The sequence below is a fragment of the Phoxinus phoxinus genome (assembly GCF_949152265.1).
Source record: "Phoxinus phoxinus genome assembly, chromosome: 2".
Taxonomy (NCBI): Eukaryota; Metazoa; Chordata; class Actinopteri; order Cypriniformes; family Leuciscidae; genus Phoxinus; species Phoxinus phoxinus.
The window spans coordinates 40,400,967-40,416,685 of NC_136877.1; the positions used below are offsets into that span (position 1 = coordinate 40,400,967).

The following is a 15,719-nucleotide window of genomic DNA, read 5'->3' on the forward strand; positions in this document are numbered from 1 at the left end:
AGAGCTATCGTCCTACCAACAGAATTAGCCATGTTAACCGACGGGCACCTCGCTTTTCCACAGGACTTAACCCGCCAAAGATGACGGTTTTACTCAACTACGTGAAACAAAGCGCATTTTAGTTCTTCTTTTATGTTGTTATTCGTCTCTTTCTGGGTCCTCCATCTCCCCTCTCATCTCCATCTCCTCTCGTATGACAGGCACGGACTGCGCGCGAGCTCGGGGGAGAAAAAGGCATTGCAGCTTCATGGCACTGAGGTACCGTATGCTGATGCGCACTTGTGCTTTCTTTTGTATGTATATGTCTTAGTTAAACGTGCCATTAAATTGCAATAATTGGTTTTCAACGGGCACCAGTGTATTTAAACAAATTGCCGGAGGCTTGACCTCCCCGAGTCCTTTGCAGTCTTTTCTTGGTCAGTTTATATATAGCCAGGTCGGTGAGGTGGAAATTTATGAATGAACGAACGAGTTCAAATGTGTCTGCGTCTATGGCGTCAGGAAAAAGCGCATCATTGTGGATTCTGGAAGCATATACACGATGCCTTCATAAGAGACCCGAGCACTGAGGTGGCGCGTCTTATTTTTAGACAATTACTAAAAATAGAAACAAAGTGAAGTGCGTGCGTTTTGTCGGGACTGGTGCTTGATTAATAGCCCTTTCCCAATGAAATGCACATCCAGCAGTAAACTAAGCGACATATTGCATATTTACAGCTCGTCCAGATGCAATTTGCAACATTGTTTTTGTGGTTCAAAATGTGATAATTGCGCCTCGCAAGTGCTCAACGACTATTTAATTTCTAATTAACCACAAATCAACACTTTGCCAGCAATAATTATAAAATCTAAAAATTCTAGCTAATGACAAATTTTGTAAAGGCATATCATACTCAGCCTAGTAATTTTATTGACTGCCCTAAGAACAAGAGACTGTGTCATCGGGTTCAGAGGCATCAGGCATATTTCTTTTGACAGATATCCTATTTTCACTGCCTTTCCACTGACATACACATTCTCTCTTATCTTCACTACCGCACCCCCCTCTCTCTCTCTCTCTCTCTCTCTCTCTCTCTCTCTCTCTCTCTTTCTTTCACCCCCTCCCCCCCACCATCAGCTATGATTCACTCTCTTGCAGCAGCAATGAGCAACCAACTTCAAAACACCTCTTCCCTCTCCACGGCGGGCACGTGGAATATCCTGGATGTGCGGAACTCATCACCGGTGCGGACGGCAGAGCTGAGGCCTCTTCCCGTTAGCCCGTGGGACATTGCACTGTGTGTGACAGGCACGCTCATCTCCTGCGAGAATGCAATCGTGATTGCCATCCTCTTCTACACGCCCACCTTGAGAGCCCCCATGTTCATTTTGATAGGGAGCCTCGCGTTCGCGGACCTGCTCGCAGGACTTGGCCTCATTCTCAACTTCGTTTTCATCTATATGCTGAACAAAGAGTTTGCGACTCTGATCTCCGTCGGCTTGCTGATCGCCGCCTTCTCCGCATCAGTGCTCAACATCCTGGCCATCACAGTGGATCGCTACTTGTCCCTGTACAACGCTCTGACCTACCACACAGAGCGCACGGTGACATTCACCTATGTCGTGGTGGTTCTCATCTGGCTGGTGTGCATCATCCTGGGCCTAATGCCAGTGCTCGGCTGGAACTGCCTCCGAGACGAGGCCAGCTGCAGTATCTGCCGGCCGGTCACCAAGAACAATGCTGTGGTGCTCGCTGTGACGTTCTTGCTGGTGTTTGCCCTCATGATGCAGCTTTACCTACAGATCTGTAAGATTGCCTTCCGCCACGCACAGCAAATCGCTGTTCAGCACCAGTTCATGGCCATTTCCACCACAAAAGGTGTATCCACGCTCTCCGTCATCCTCTGCACCTTTGCCGCATGTTGGATGCCCTTCGCTATGTATTCGATCGTGGCAGACTCCAGCTACCCAATGATCTACACGTATGCAACAGTGCTGCCGGCGACTTGTAACTCGGTTATAAACCCAATCATATACGCTTACAGAAATCCGGACATCCAGAAATCCCTGTGGCTAGCCTGCTGCGGATGCGTGCCGTCCAACTTCTCCTTGCGGCCAAGGACATCGAGCGATGTATAGGTCGGACTACCTATGAGTTGTGTCTATCTCATATAATTGGTTTGTACCGTGTCAGTGTTAATGATATGATGTTTTCCCTTGATGGGATCCCAGTCAAACGTTGTGGGTTGTGCAGTAGCTGTTGAGATCCAAGATGTCAACCTGCAAATGTATAATTTGCATTTGTCTTTAATGCACAGTCACAAAATATCAAATAGTAGACATGATCTGAATAATCTGAGGTATGTCGTACAGGCCCAGTGACAAATATCAATATAATATATATCTAAAAAAACACCATTAATAGTAAAAATGATTACAAAATCGACCTGATTTGTGTGAAGAAAGCTGTAAACAGCTTTCATGTACACGTTCATGCTATGGGAGTGCTTTCAGAACCACGGACAGTGGCAGATACAATGAGGCTATTCCCTTGCAAACCCGCCTCTAACACTTATATCCGTGTTCACTTAAAAATGTATGAATGACAGAAAGAAAACACAGTCCCGCGAGTGAAAATTATACCGCTTCTGGCATCTGTCGCTTTATAGCCAGTTTTATCAAATCACTTTTTTATTTTAGATCATCTCACTAACTGAAATTATAATGCAAGAAAAAAAGACCTCTTTTTATTTGTTACTACACGTCATTTGCAGAGAAACTTCATCTCATAAATTTAAGATTCCCTGGGAAAAGCCAGTTTGTTTAGACATACTGAATTGGTTTATTACGTCCCTAATGACAGCAAAATATCTGCTGCTACAAAGTCGTGAAGCAAATCATATTTTCACACATTTATAGTCTCTGGAATCTATCGAGCACACGTTTTGGTTTTGGTGCATAACGGCAGGTTAATGAAAGTTTAAGCGCGAAATGAGGTGTCAGCCACAATGGTGTAAATTTGATGCAGACAACATCTTTCAAAGCAATTCTGCAAAAGACCAACTGGGACAGGAATGCTTAAATGAGACAAAAGATTTGGGTCTGGACAGCAAAATGATTCCAGCGATTATCAGATATAACTGAGTGTGTATAGACTGCACAATTACTCCATCAGTGTTAGCGGCAGGCTTGTGTGTAAATAGATCTACATGCAGGCCTATTAAGAGTTTAGATAACTAGGCCAAAATGGGACAGAAGGGACTTAAGTTAAGATTCAGCCCAAAAGGCCTTGAAATGGCATGTGAGATTTCAAAAAACACATTACTGAATCTGCCAAATTGGATTTATATTATGCTGTACAACCAAAAACACACAAGAAACTCAAAAGACAAAACCGAGAAACACTATGACTCTCAAAATGGCGCAAATGAAACCACTAACAGCTAAAGGATTAATTGTAATATTTTATATGCATAGATATTTGTGGAGCTTGAAATATGACCATAACAAAGCCTTGCGTTTTCGAGGGGGGAATGAATGTCACAGCTGTTCTTTGACGACCCCTCATTTGCAGCAAAGAATCTTAATTTAGGCCTTACCGTTTCTCTTCTGCAATAATGAATCAGCATGTACCGTTCATCGACAGAGCTACAATCACAATGAGGCCATCAACAGAGCTAATTTTACTTCCTGACTTGAACATGATAAAACGATTCTGAGAATAGGTTAGTGAGACCAGAGTGTTTCAGCTCTTTAAATCAAATGTACTGTTTTCTAGGATGCGCTTTCACATTGTAGAACAAGTATTCAAAGTTGGCCTTGAGAGCCCATCCAGATGCCCTCTGACTAACCTCAATACTCTTAGTGACCTGTACAAAAACCTGATGGACTTCTACATGGAGTTATTTCACAGTCTGGACACTGTGGAACAATTCTCCAGTGATTTTTTTTTGTGCGATTGTGTGATACGCCTAAATGGTTGTGTGTCTGTGTGCGAGAGTGAGCGGACCATTTGTTTATACACCACTCACTTATGTCAGGAGTGGGGTTCAGTGACCTGTCACACTGTGCCCACTTATAAAAAAATAACCCACCCCTTATAATACACGACACCTGGCAGATATCAATGTTTTTCAGAAAATCTCTATCGTTATGTAATGTATCTCCACTACAATGTACTCAATTGGATGCCATAGATTCAGTTTGTACAGGGGTGCAGCGGTTATTTTTCTTATGCAATGCTGTATGAAAACGTATATTTTTATACACATCAGGGCATGAGTTTTATGATGTCGTTTTGGTGTGTGTGTATATGTGCGCGTGTTCAGTACCTGTATTCTTATCAATGGTTTCCTAGAAAAAGCAAAAACGGAAAAAACGAAACAAAAAACAAACACATGAAACAAAAAGTGTTGACAAGAGTGTTGACAAGGCAGAAAGTGCCATAATTTCACGTACTAGTGTCTTACTGAGTTAATGCATTAATCAGATCAGTAAAAACAAGGATTATGGTTTGTAACATCATCTGTGTCGACAGTCACAGTACCATTCACCTTCAAACCTGCAGTGGTCCAAATACAGCTTTGTGCCCAGATTATAGGCAGCTTGACTACTGATGACAGACAAGATATCGTTTGTTTAGTAGCGGATAGTTTTAACTAGGGATGCACGATATATCAGCCACCATATCGTTGTCGGCCGATATATGATCATTTTTTATGTTATCGTTATCGCCCCAATAAGAAAATTTGCCCGATATATTAAAGTACCGTAAAAAATAATGGATTATTTTCTTCAGCTGACACTTTATTGCACACTGTTCGCCATGATGATTTTGAATTGCTTGAAATATGATTGGAATCACTTACAAAATACAGGAAAATACAGTTTTATGCAACATGTGCTGTCATATAGGCTACATAAAATTATAATGAGAACATTATAATTGTGTGATTGGGACATGGCTTTTAATGGTGCGACTTTTGTTTTTGTAATTAGGCTCCCAAAAATTATAACAATTTTTAATTTGATTTATCATCCAATATATCGGTTATCGGCCTTAAAATACAGTCAAACCAAAAATTATTCAGACACCAGATATTATTTTTTTATTAGTGGGTGCAGGATACTATAGTTCATTTATGTAAGCGAGGATAGCAAAATAAAGTAAACTGTGACATATTATACCCAAACATTCTTCATACAGTGGACTACCAGTAAAATGTATATAAATTTGGGACCAAACATTATTCAGACACTTTGACCTGACCATGTTTTGCTAAGTGTTTTTTCTTTAATTGCTAATGCGACCTTTTTACAATCACAGACTGAACAAAATTAAGCATTGCTTGGTAATTAGTTGACCTAAATTGGTATTATCTAATTGTGTACTTAAATTTAACAGCTGACAGCGATTTAACCTAATTCATTTTGTGAGACAGTCTAACAGAAGGATGGCCAAAACCAGAGAAATATCAACTGATTTGATAACTCTGAGTTCTTGTCATATTTTATTACCATTTTCTAAACTATAGCGAATAAACTGGGACAATGTGAGAAATGTTGAAGGAGTCTGAATACATTTTGGTTTGACTGTATTTAGAATGATCGGTATCGGCCAAAATGTTCATATCGGTGCATCCCTAGTTTTAACAGTAGGGTCTAAAAGCTATCAAATAGACCCAGAGAACCAGGTGGTGCACATGTTCATGCCAAGGGAACGGCTGCATCCCACCCTCTCTCTTGGACACTGGAGCCCAGTACGGCTACCGGCCATGCAGTCCTCTCTTTAGCGTTCTGTTGGACTGGGACAGCCCTTTTGTGTGCCAGACTACAGACAGATGGTCCACCCCCAGCCTCATGCTCAAAAGTGACCTATCCAATTACTAACACCACAGATATCATCACAGAATTGAAGTATGTCAGGCAGCCAGCCATCTAGAATTTCACATATCTTCAGTCAGTAGCGGATAAAATATAAGATGACTGCATTCCCAGCTACAGCACAGGCGATGGGGTCTCATTTTGAGAGTTATAGAGAGAGAAAGAAGAAACATTAAGAGTGAGGCTAGCGTACCTTAGTCCTTTGTCATGACGTCACTGCTGGCGTACATGAACGGAGAGAGGTCGTCTGAATGACGGCACCTAACCGCATGGAAGCTCTATTACCACTAAATCTAGCCCTGCTAAAAATAACCTTGAAGAGCATGAAATGTTACATTTATCTGGGGTACTTGAAATCCGTTTTCTGGGCCATTAAGCAGAGCTCTGTGTTTCCCATCAACAGCGACATTAGAGTGAGAAGGCGCCTTCCTAAAATAAAGAAGAGGAGAGAGAGAGTAAGCCTTTAGAAGAGCCTCTGGGGTTATGTAACCACTGCACCCAAATGTAGCCCCTTCTCCAAAATCCTAATCTCTTGTTACTGATGAAGTCTCACTTTGATCCACAATCACTTTTGTACTCATTTATAGAGCTAAAGGAAAGTTCTTGTGTAGGTAAACTGTCAGCACAATTATGTGGCCCTTATTAGCAAGCGGTCAGAGATGTGGATGGGTGCTCTGATACTGTGATGTAATCGTTGTTGATCATTTTCTTGCTTTGTTTGTTTCTATTTGTATTGTGTACTGAAATCTGACAAATACGATGCACTTTATGAAAGGAACATGCTACACATTGCAATGTAAGTGTGGAATGTAATCCTTCCTAAAAATTATTTATTTTTTATTACTGTAAATATGACAATATCGAGACAAAAAAAAAAAGAGGGGGTAAAGGAAAAAAACAAAACGAGGAGAATACTTTGTCAAATAAAATTCAGCAAACTCAATCACGGCCTATGGTTGTTTGGTGTCTTTATCATCTGTGTGTTTGAGGGGGAAGGACTCACACCGGTACGGGTTATCGTTTGAAGGCGGCTCAGCTTTAAAAGGGTTGCGTATGAATTATTGAGCCGTTCTGTTTTACGTAACGCTGTCAGGATCACGGTGAGTGTGGGATCTGAACACCAGAGATCTTGCTGAGCCCACGCTGTGAGGTGATGGACAATTCGCGCCTTTTTGAAGGGGCGATCAACGTTGAAGCGCCTGCTGTAGAAAATTTAGGCATATTACAGTTTCAGCAGAATTTAGTTACTAGTTATCTTCACTGCTATAAAACCACAATGGATTAATAGGGGATCTCCTAATTTTTTTTTTATATATATGCTCAGTTATTACATATGTGTTACTCCTTTACTTTGAACAACAATCTTCCTAGTGACTTCACCCAAACAGGTGCTGTGCCAAATTTCAACCCCCTGCCAAATGATTACCCCCTAGTTGAAGTCAGTACCTCATTGCCTAATCCTAACCCCTCCCCCACAACTAATCCTAAACCTACCAATCCTAGGGGGGTAATAAATTTGGCGGGTCGAAATTCGGCACAACACCGACCCTAATTAGGAGCCAAATATTAATGTTTAAATTTGTACTCTAAATGCAGCAATATGTTATAATCAATAAAATATATAATCTTTATAACCTAATAGTGAATAGTAATAGGCCTACTACTTCCAATGACATCCAAACATAGGCCTATTGATTTGCTGTAAGATACTAGCATAAATGTAGCCTAATACATTAACTGAAATCCAATATTGACACTAAATTTGTTGAAGCAAATAAAGTTAAAGGTAAATAGGTAAAAAGGTAAATATAGCAAAAATAACTTTAAATGGAAAACTGTAAGATAATTCAAAACCGATGATGATAAAAAATTAATTGACCAGGCATGTAGGCCAATGTTAGCCTGGTTCTACCAGACTCTCGTACATTTAATTTGTACAGAGAGTCTGGCCTCTCTCCATTGACAAGCGTTAACTTCCTTGTGGGCTCTGTTGAAGTTTAAAACTATTGGATCTGCTCAGAGTCACTCTGGATCTGCCATAACCAATCGCTAACGTTTGGTCATGACGTATGACGACTCAAACTAGCGCACAACCTCAACGTCATCGTTCTCAGCCACTCCCTCTGTTCGCTGATTGGACCGGTAAAAAATTGACTGGAGAAAACCCAAGAATGGACTTTATGCACAGCTGCACTACTTCCTGAACTTTAGCCAGCTCCTTTGTTTCCTGTCTGCCATTATTGGACAAACTGATTAATCCAGGTGTGCCTGACCAACAACAATAATCAGACACACCTGGATTAATCAGTTTGTCCAATAATGGCAGACAGGAAACAAAGGAGCTGGCTAAAGTTCAGGAAGTAGTGCAGCTGTGCATAAAGTCCATGATACACCACAATCCCAGACGTAGCTCTGAAGGAAAATGAAAATTGAGCTGAAGCACGTAGGAGGGCGGAGCCAGGCTAGGCCAATGTAGGGGTCCCTTATATGCTAATACGATATCTAATATCACATCCGTAGCAAAACAGTAATTATAATATAAAATGTAGCTTTAAATATACATAGCCTTATAGTTAGAAATAAATAAGCCTACTCTTTTCTGCCCTGCGTGTCACAGGCCGCCATGATCACCTTCAAAATATTATTTTGTTCAAATTTAAATAGATTTGGGTGGCACCAAATGACAACAACTTTTTAAAAACACCAGAAAAATGTGATGTCCTATGGAATGGAAGCTGAAACTGAAAACAAACGCGTGCTGAAGGTAGGCTAAAAATTCGCTTCCCTCGGCAGCAGCAATGTAAACTCTTGCCTGTTATTTCACACATAAACGCACACGAGGGGGAGAAAGAAAAGATTGGTGGACTGTGGTTAATGGAGTTCACTTGTATATTAAACACAAAGAAAACATTGAAATTGATGTACCAACACGAAGAACTCACCCTCGATTGAATGGTAGACTAAGTGAGAAATTGCGCATCCTGCTGGTAATTTGGATGAATCACAACTAATGAATGCGAGAAGAGGCAGCAGGACTGTAAGGTTTACCCACATATAACCTGCCTACTCATTCACTCACTCGCTCGCTCACGAACCAACACACGGTGAAAGGCAGGGATTATGGCAAGCCAAAGTGTTCACAAACGCCTGGCCAGGCGTCCGATTGCACATTGACACGTCAAAAGCGTGCGTTCGACAGCCAAACGCGCGTCAAAAGCGCGCGTTTTTGCAATTAAAGCGCGCGTTCTCGACGTGCGCTTTGTGCACACAAAAAACGCGCGTCAGAAGCGTGCGTTTTTCGCATCAAAGCGCGCGTCAGGAACGCGCGTTTGGCTGTCAAGACGCACGCTTTTGACGTGCGCTTTGGGGTCACCGAAAACGCACGCTTTTGACGCGCGTCTATCGTAACAAAAATGGGCGTTGAAAACGTGTGTTTTGACTAGGACAAAACGCACGCTTTTGACGTGTAAACAGTTAACACAAAAAGGCAGTACAAAACGTGTGTGTAGTTTCCAACCAGGCGAAAAGGACGCTTGACATACGAGTTAAAATCAGTTTGAACGGGTCAGTGTCATTGGCTGCTGAAGGCTTGGGTCTAACCATTTCTGTGGGCTTAGGGGGGTTTAGCTACTGTTCATTGACTACCACCATTTAACATGCCATAGATCAGGTTATTCAGCCGATCTATTTTGTCCTTTTTTTGTAGAACTTATAGAAATAATATATTTAAATTGCAGTTTTATCAACATTTAGATAAAAAATAAAATTGCCTTGTTTTTCTTCGCTCATGCCTTTGTTCCAATGTTTGTCCCTATGCTCATGCCTTTGTCCCAAAACATTTTCAACCCTAAAACTTCCATGCTAAATATCTGGACAAGTTCTGGGCCAGATTTTAGGTTGATGTCTCAATAAATGAGCTTTAGGAAAGATTGTATTGTGCGCAGTACCAACATTTTCCACTAGATGACATCCAGACTCCACCGATGAGATCTACGACTTCCATGTATGGTTTTTAGTGATCTGAACCTTATATTTCCATACTATTCCAAATATGTATGAAGTAGACATCCTATTTAGAAATAGTTAGGGCAGTAATGTTAATATTTGATTCAAATTCAATCTCTAAAACACATATAAAAATGTACGGAAAGAATCAAAGCCCGAGTTACAGTTTGCCTCCACATCACAAATGAAGAATCTATTGGTATTTATCTACTGCTGTCATTTCTTTTGATAATTACTTGTTTGGGGTGCTCCATTTTTAATTTAATTTAATTTTAATTCTGTAATGGTAATGTATGTACAGTATTTTTAATGTACAGTATGTCATATTACACCTCTTTAGATGCTATCTTCAGTCTAAAAAAATATTTAATCAAGTAAGAATATTCAAATATACAGAAATACAATCCAGATATAGGCTACATCAAAATAACTTGAAGGTTGCAAAAAGTAATGCAAGAATGATATAATGTAATTTCAGAACCGTTCTGAGATAGTATTTTTCATGTTGTGTATGTTGACATTTAGTAGGCTACACTAGGATTGCCAAAATAATTCACATTTAACATTTTAATGTTAACAAATGTATAGGTAATGCAATAACTATGTGCTTTGCAGCTCGCTCTCTCTTTAACCTACTGAACAGGGTCTTACTTAGGTGTTCCACAGCAAAGCCCCCCTGCTCTTGTTCTATATTATATACAGTTGTTTTTCACTTCTATGCTGCAAGACTGAGCTCCACAGAGAAGGTTTGTTTCTGTTCCTCTGCCTACTAATGCAAACAAGACAAAAATGTTTGATGAGTCACAAAATAAAACAACTACATTGTGTTAAACAACAAAACATCCCTTATGTACAGTTTATAATTGGTGTGTGTGTGTGTGTGTAATATTTGAGATCGAAAAACTCTACTGTCCCAGTGGAGTTTTGCTGCATCTAATGGGGAAAATGCGTCCAAACTAAATCTTACTAAAAGCTTGTTTTTGGAGATATCAACCTCAAATTTGGAACTTATTTAGTTTTATGGTTTTGATTTTCAGTTTTTTTTTTACTTCAACATATTTCATAAAATATATGATTTATATACAATATTGTTCATAAATAATTGTCATAAACTTAAACCTATATAGCTTTTTTTATTTCACTTGCCAATCGTCTTCTTTAAAATAAGACCAAAATTAAGTCTGCACTCCCATGCTTCAAATTTTTTGAGTGTCTGCACATGGACATTTTTGTTCACTATGGACCTATGTGTCCCTTATATGTATGTGTGTGTGTGTACAATTTAGGATGGGTAATTAGTTTGCTTCTGTTCATCTTAACTCAGAACTTCAAAATGAAGTTTTGTTGTTTCAGATTTCGTGAAACTCAACTTGTATATTTGGCCTTATACCTAAAGCATAATTGCACTGATTACTGGCAACATTGTCCATTTGTATTGTATCAATTCTACAGCAAACCAGAAATTATAAAATAATAAAACAATTAGACAAAGTGGATAACATGTTATAATCTTACAGTGGATACAAATTATCAATACTTTTCACACAATTCAAAGAATAAATATCTGAATTTATGATTTATAAAAATGTCTTTAACCTCTATTTTTAAGACTGCCCCTCCCCGACACCCGTGGGACACTTGCCATTCTACATTATAACATGACTATAACACGCGCTTTTACTCTTTCCGTACATTTTTGGGTTTTAGAGGTTTAATTGAAAGCAAATATTAACATTACTGCCCTAACTATTAGGATATCTACTTCATAAATATTTGGAATATTATGGAAACATAAGGTTCAGATCACTAAAAACATATATGATAATCAAAGGGTCATCGGTGGAGTCTGGATGTCATCTAGTGGAAAATGTTGGTACTGCACACAAATATTTTTTCCTAAAGCTCATTTATTGAGACATCAGCCTACAATCTGGCCCAGAACTTGTTCAGATATTTAGCATGGGTTTTCTTGAAGTTTTAGAGTTGAAAATGTATTGTAAATATATATATATATATATATATATATATTATGTAATACAACAATATGTATTTTTTTTTTTTTTTACAATTTTCATAGACTTCTATAACCTTTTTTAAACTTTACTTTTACAACTTTGTTTTACTTATTTAATAATCTGAGAAGTGTACCCTTTTAGTACCCTGATAGTTCGCATTGTGTAAGTAATGTTAACAAATACAACTTTTTATTTTAATCATTAGTAAACGTTGAAATTAACATGAGCAAAAATCAATAAATGTTGTAGAAGTGCAGTCTTCTTTTTTTTACCTAAATGATAACTATACTGGAATAACATTAACTCACCAATTATAATCCTCTTCTCTGTCAAATTTGCCATCGATAATGTCATGCTGTTTAGCTTGGGTTTAATGACAATACAAGAGACATAAACCACATAGGGACAAAGGCATGAGCGAAGAAAAACAAGGCAATTTTATTTTTTATCTAAATGTTGATAAAACTGCAATTTAAATATATTATTTCTATAAGTTCTACAAAAAAAGGACAAAATAGATCGGCTGAATAACCTGATCTATGGCATGTTAACTGAACCATGAACTGGTGGTGGATTTCCGTAGGCACAAACAAACTTTATCACCAGTGAACATTCAGGGAAAGGACATTGGGAGAGTGGACTCTTACAAATACCTGGGTGTTCACTTAAACAACAAACTGGACTGGACAAACAACACTGAGGCAATTTATAAGAAAGGGCAGAGCAGACTTTCAGACTCTTTCGGAGTGCAAGGAGAGTTACTGAAGACATTTTTTGACACTGTAGTGGCCTCAGCCATATTCTATGGAATGGTCTGCTGGGGCAGCAGCATCTCTACTGCAGACAGGAAGAGACTAGACAAGCTGATCAGGAAGGCCAGCTCAGTCCTGGGGATTCCCCTGGACACTGTACAGGAGGTGGGAGAAAGGAGGATGGTAGCAAAACTAGCATCATTGCTGCAGAACGCCTCTCACCCTTTGTATGTAACCGTTACATCACTGAGCAGCTCCTTTAGTCACAGACTGATACATCCTAAGTGTCTGGAGGAGCGTTACAGAAGGTCTTTTCTCCCTGCTGCTGTTAGACTTTACAACCAAAGCTGTTCCCAGTAGATCCCAGTAGACCACCCCCTCTTTGTGTTTATATTTTGTATTGTGTATATATACTGTTATTATAGTATGTGTATATTTTTATTTATTTATTTTTATATTTTTATTTCTTAATTTTTGCTGCTGTAACACAGAAATGTCCCCACTGTGGGACGAATAAAGGTTTATCTTATCTTATCTTAAATGGTGGTAGTCTATGAACAGTAGCTAAACCCCCCTAAGCCCACAGAAATGGTTAGACCCAAGCCTTCAGCAGCCAATGACACTGACCCGTTCAAACTGATTTTATCTCGTATGTCACGCGTCCTTTTCGCCTGGTTGGAAACTACACACACGTTTTGTACTGCCTTTTTGTGTTAACTGTTTACACGTCAAAAGCGTGCGTTTTGTCCTAGTCAAAAGAGGTGACAGTATCATCACCGCCTCAACAGCACTGAGTCACACTACAGCACTACTGAGACAGTCACCACGATAACTGCTTTAGGACACAAACATATAGAACGCCACATAATATATCCTCTTTTTATTACCACGTACCGTTAAAGTTATTAAAAAATAACTTTAAATAAGACAATAAAGAAAGAAAGTCTTGAGAGCCATGCACCAAACAAAACAACACTCTTGAATATGAGCTCGCTAGTTCATCTGACCACAAGCTCATCTGCTACTGTTTGCCCCTGTCTTTGAAGCGAGCCTTCTTTATTGTCTCGTTCTCCATTAGACATGTACAAAAAACAGGAAAGAAGACCTTCTAAACCATTTTCTGACAATTACTCACTATAGCTATTTCCTATAGGAAATGACCAGCGGGATAGGACATCGGCACATATAGCCTATCTATCTATCTATCTATCTATCTATCTATCTATCTATCTATCTATCTATCTATCTATCTATCTATCTATCTATCTATCTATCTATCTATCTATCTATCTATCTATCTATCTATCTATCTATCTATCTATCTATCTATCTATCTATCTACCTATCTATCTATCTATCTATCTATCTATCTATCTATCTATCTATCTATCTATATATATGTGGGTGTGTGCATATATTATATAAACACAAACTTTTATTTTAGTTGCGATTAATCTATTTGACAGCGCTTAAAAAAAATATAGGCCTACAAGAGAACATTGTTATCTGTACCATCCCACACCCGTTTACATCTATTCACAGATCGTGTCGTTTAATATTTTAATATTATTATTTATAGGGGCCTATAGCCTATAACCAAAATAAAATAAATGGCCTCAGTGAAAAATTCCCATAAGTGCCTATACAGAAAGAGTCATATAAAATCAAAGCTTCATTGGCACAACTGTCTGGAATTTACAGTGTTTACAAAACATAGACTATGGTAGGCCTACTAGGCCTATTAGATAACACAGAACGTTAATTGGGTAATGAGATCAAGTGAAAAATGAAACAAAAATAAAATAGCCTACATATCAGTGAATGGGTGTGAAAGTGAAGTGGGATGAGATTAATATATTTTTTTCTTTTTGTAGCTAATATAATTTTTCTAATAACAATAACAAGTTATTTAAACATTTTAAATGAAAACAGATGCTAATTTATTGGCACATACTGATGTATGCCAGTCCTTTTTAATATAAGAAATGTATGTTGTAAAAATATGTTGTTCCCTCAACATAGGAACTGGAGGCCACGACTGCACATTGTGTGGCCACAACATAAGGATGACATTACCTTGACAAAATTATAATGTGGCCACGACATACTGTATACAGTAATCACAATCCAAAACTAAGTGAGCCCCCTAACACGTCCCCACCCGGTCACAATAATTTCCTGATTCCCTAAAAAGATTTTCCAGCAAACAGGTTTATTCACTTTAAATCAAACTTGTCAGCTACAAATAGCTGAAGGAGAAAATGAGGACAGAGAAACAAACTGGAGAGAGATGCGTCACAGATTCACACAATTGATCAGTCCTGCTGTAAGTCACGACTGTGACGGAGGCACATCACACCTTCCTCAAAGTTTGGATCAGGTGAACAAGACCCTCAGTTCTCTGCCAATTTATGAGGAGATGAGAAAGCATAATTGAAAAATGATATGGATAAATTGAAGGTTACAATCCATAAATAAATAAATAGAGACAGAGTTTAAGGAAAGGACGGACAGACAGTGAGATTAAGAGTAATGGTTGTGTAATACAAGAAAAGGTACTTGATGCTTGCTCTATTTTCACCCACACACTTTGGCCAATGAATGTCCTTTTCTAGTAGTAGATTGTGATTACTGCATGATTAAAACAATAAATACAAAAGTTGTAGATATTGCTGGAGTGGATATTCATTTCAGCATCCACACCAATAGTTTTAATTGATTCATATTAGAGTACATATGTAAATAAATAAGAAAAGTAAATAAATGCCCAGAGATTTGAATGTGACTTTATGGGGGAAACGGATGGAATGTTTTGGATATGATTTGCACTATAAGGCACACAAAAAAATAGATTTTTTTATTAATCCCAATTGTTCATTCCTGGAAATCAAAAAAGAAAAAAAGTCCAGGCTTTCTATGATCACTGGATAGTTCCGGAGTTAAAGAAAATACAGTATGAAGACAAAACAATAAACAAATCATAACATCAAAAAATAAAAATAAAAATGGCTTTGAGCTTAGTACAATTTATTTATAAATAGATTGAAATGGAAATATTAAAATGTAAACAAACCACACTCAGGAA

At 38.5% G+C, this 15,719-nt stretch overlaps 1 protein-coding gene across 1 annotated transcript; it reads left to right on the forward strand.

The window, feature by feature from the left end:
- Nucleotides 1-4,336, forward strand: gpr185b (G protein-coupled receptor 185 b). Its single transcript, XM_079604786.1, has 2 exons — nucleotides 1-258; nucleotides 1,118-4,336. Exon 2 carries the CDS (start codon nucleotides 1,120-1,122, stop codon nucleotides 2,116-2,118), a length of 999 nt encoding a protein of 332 aa, XP_079460912.1. The 5' UTR covers nucleotides 1-258; nucleotides 1,118-1,119; the 3' UTR covers nucleotides 2,119-4,336.
- Nucleotides 4,337-15,719: the final 11,383 nt, after the last annotated feature.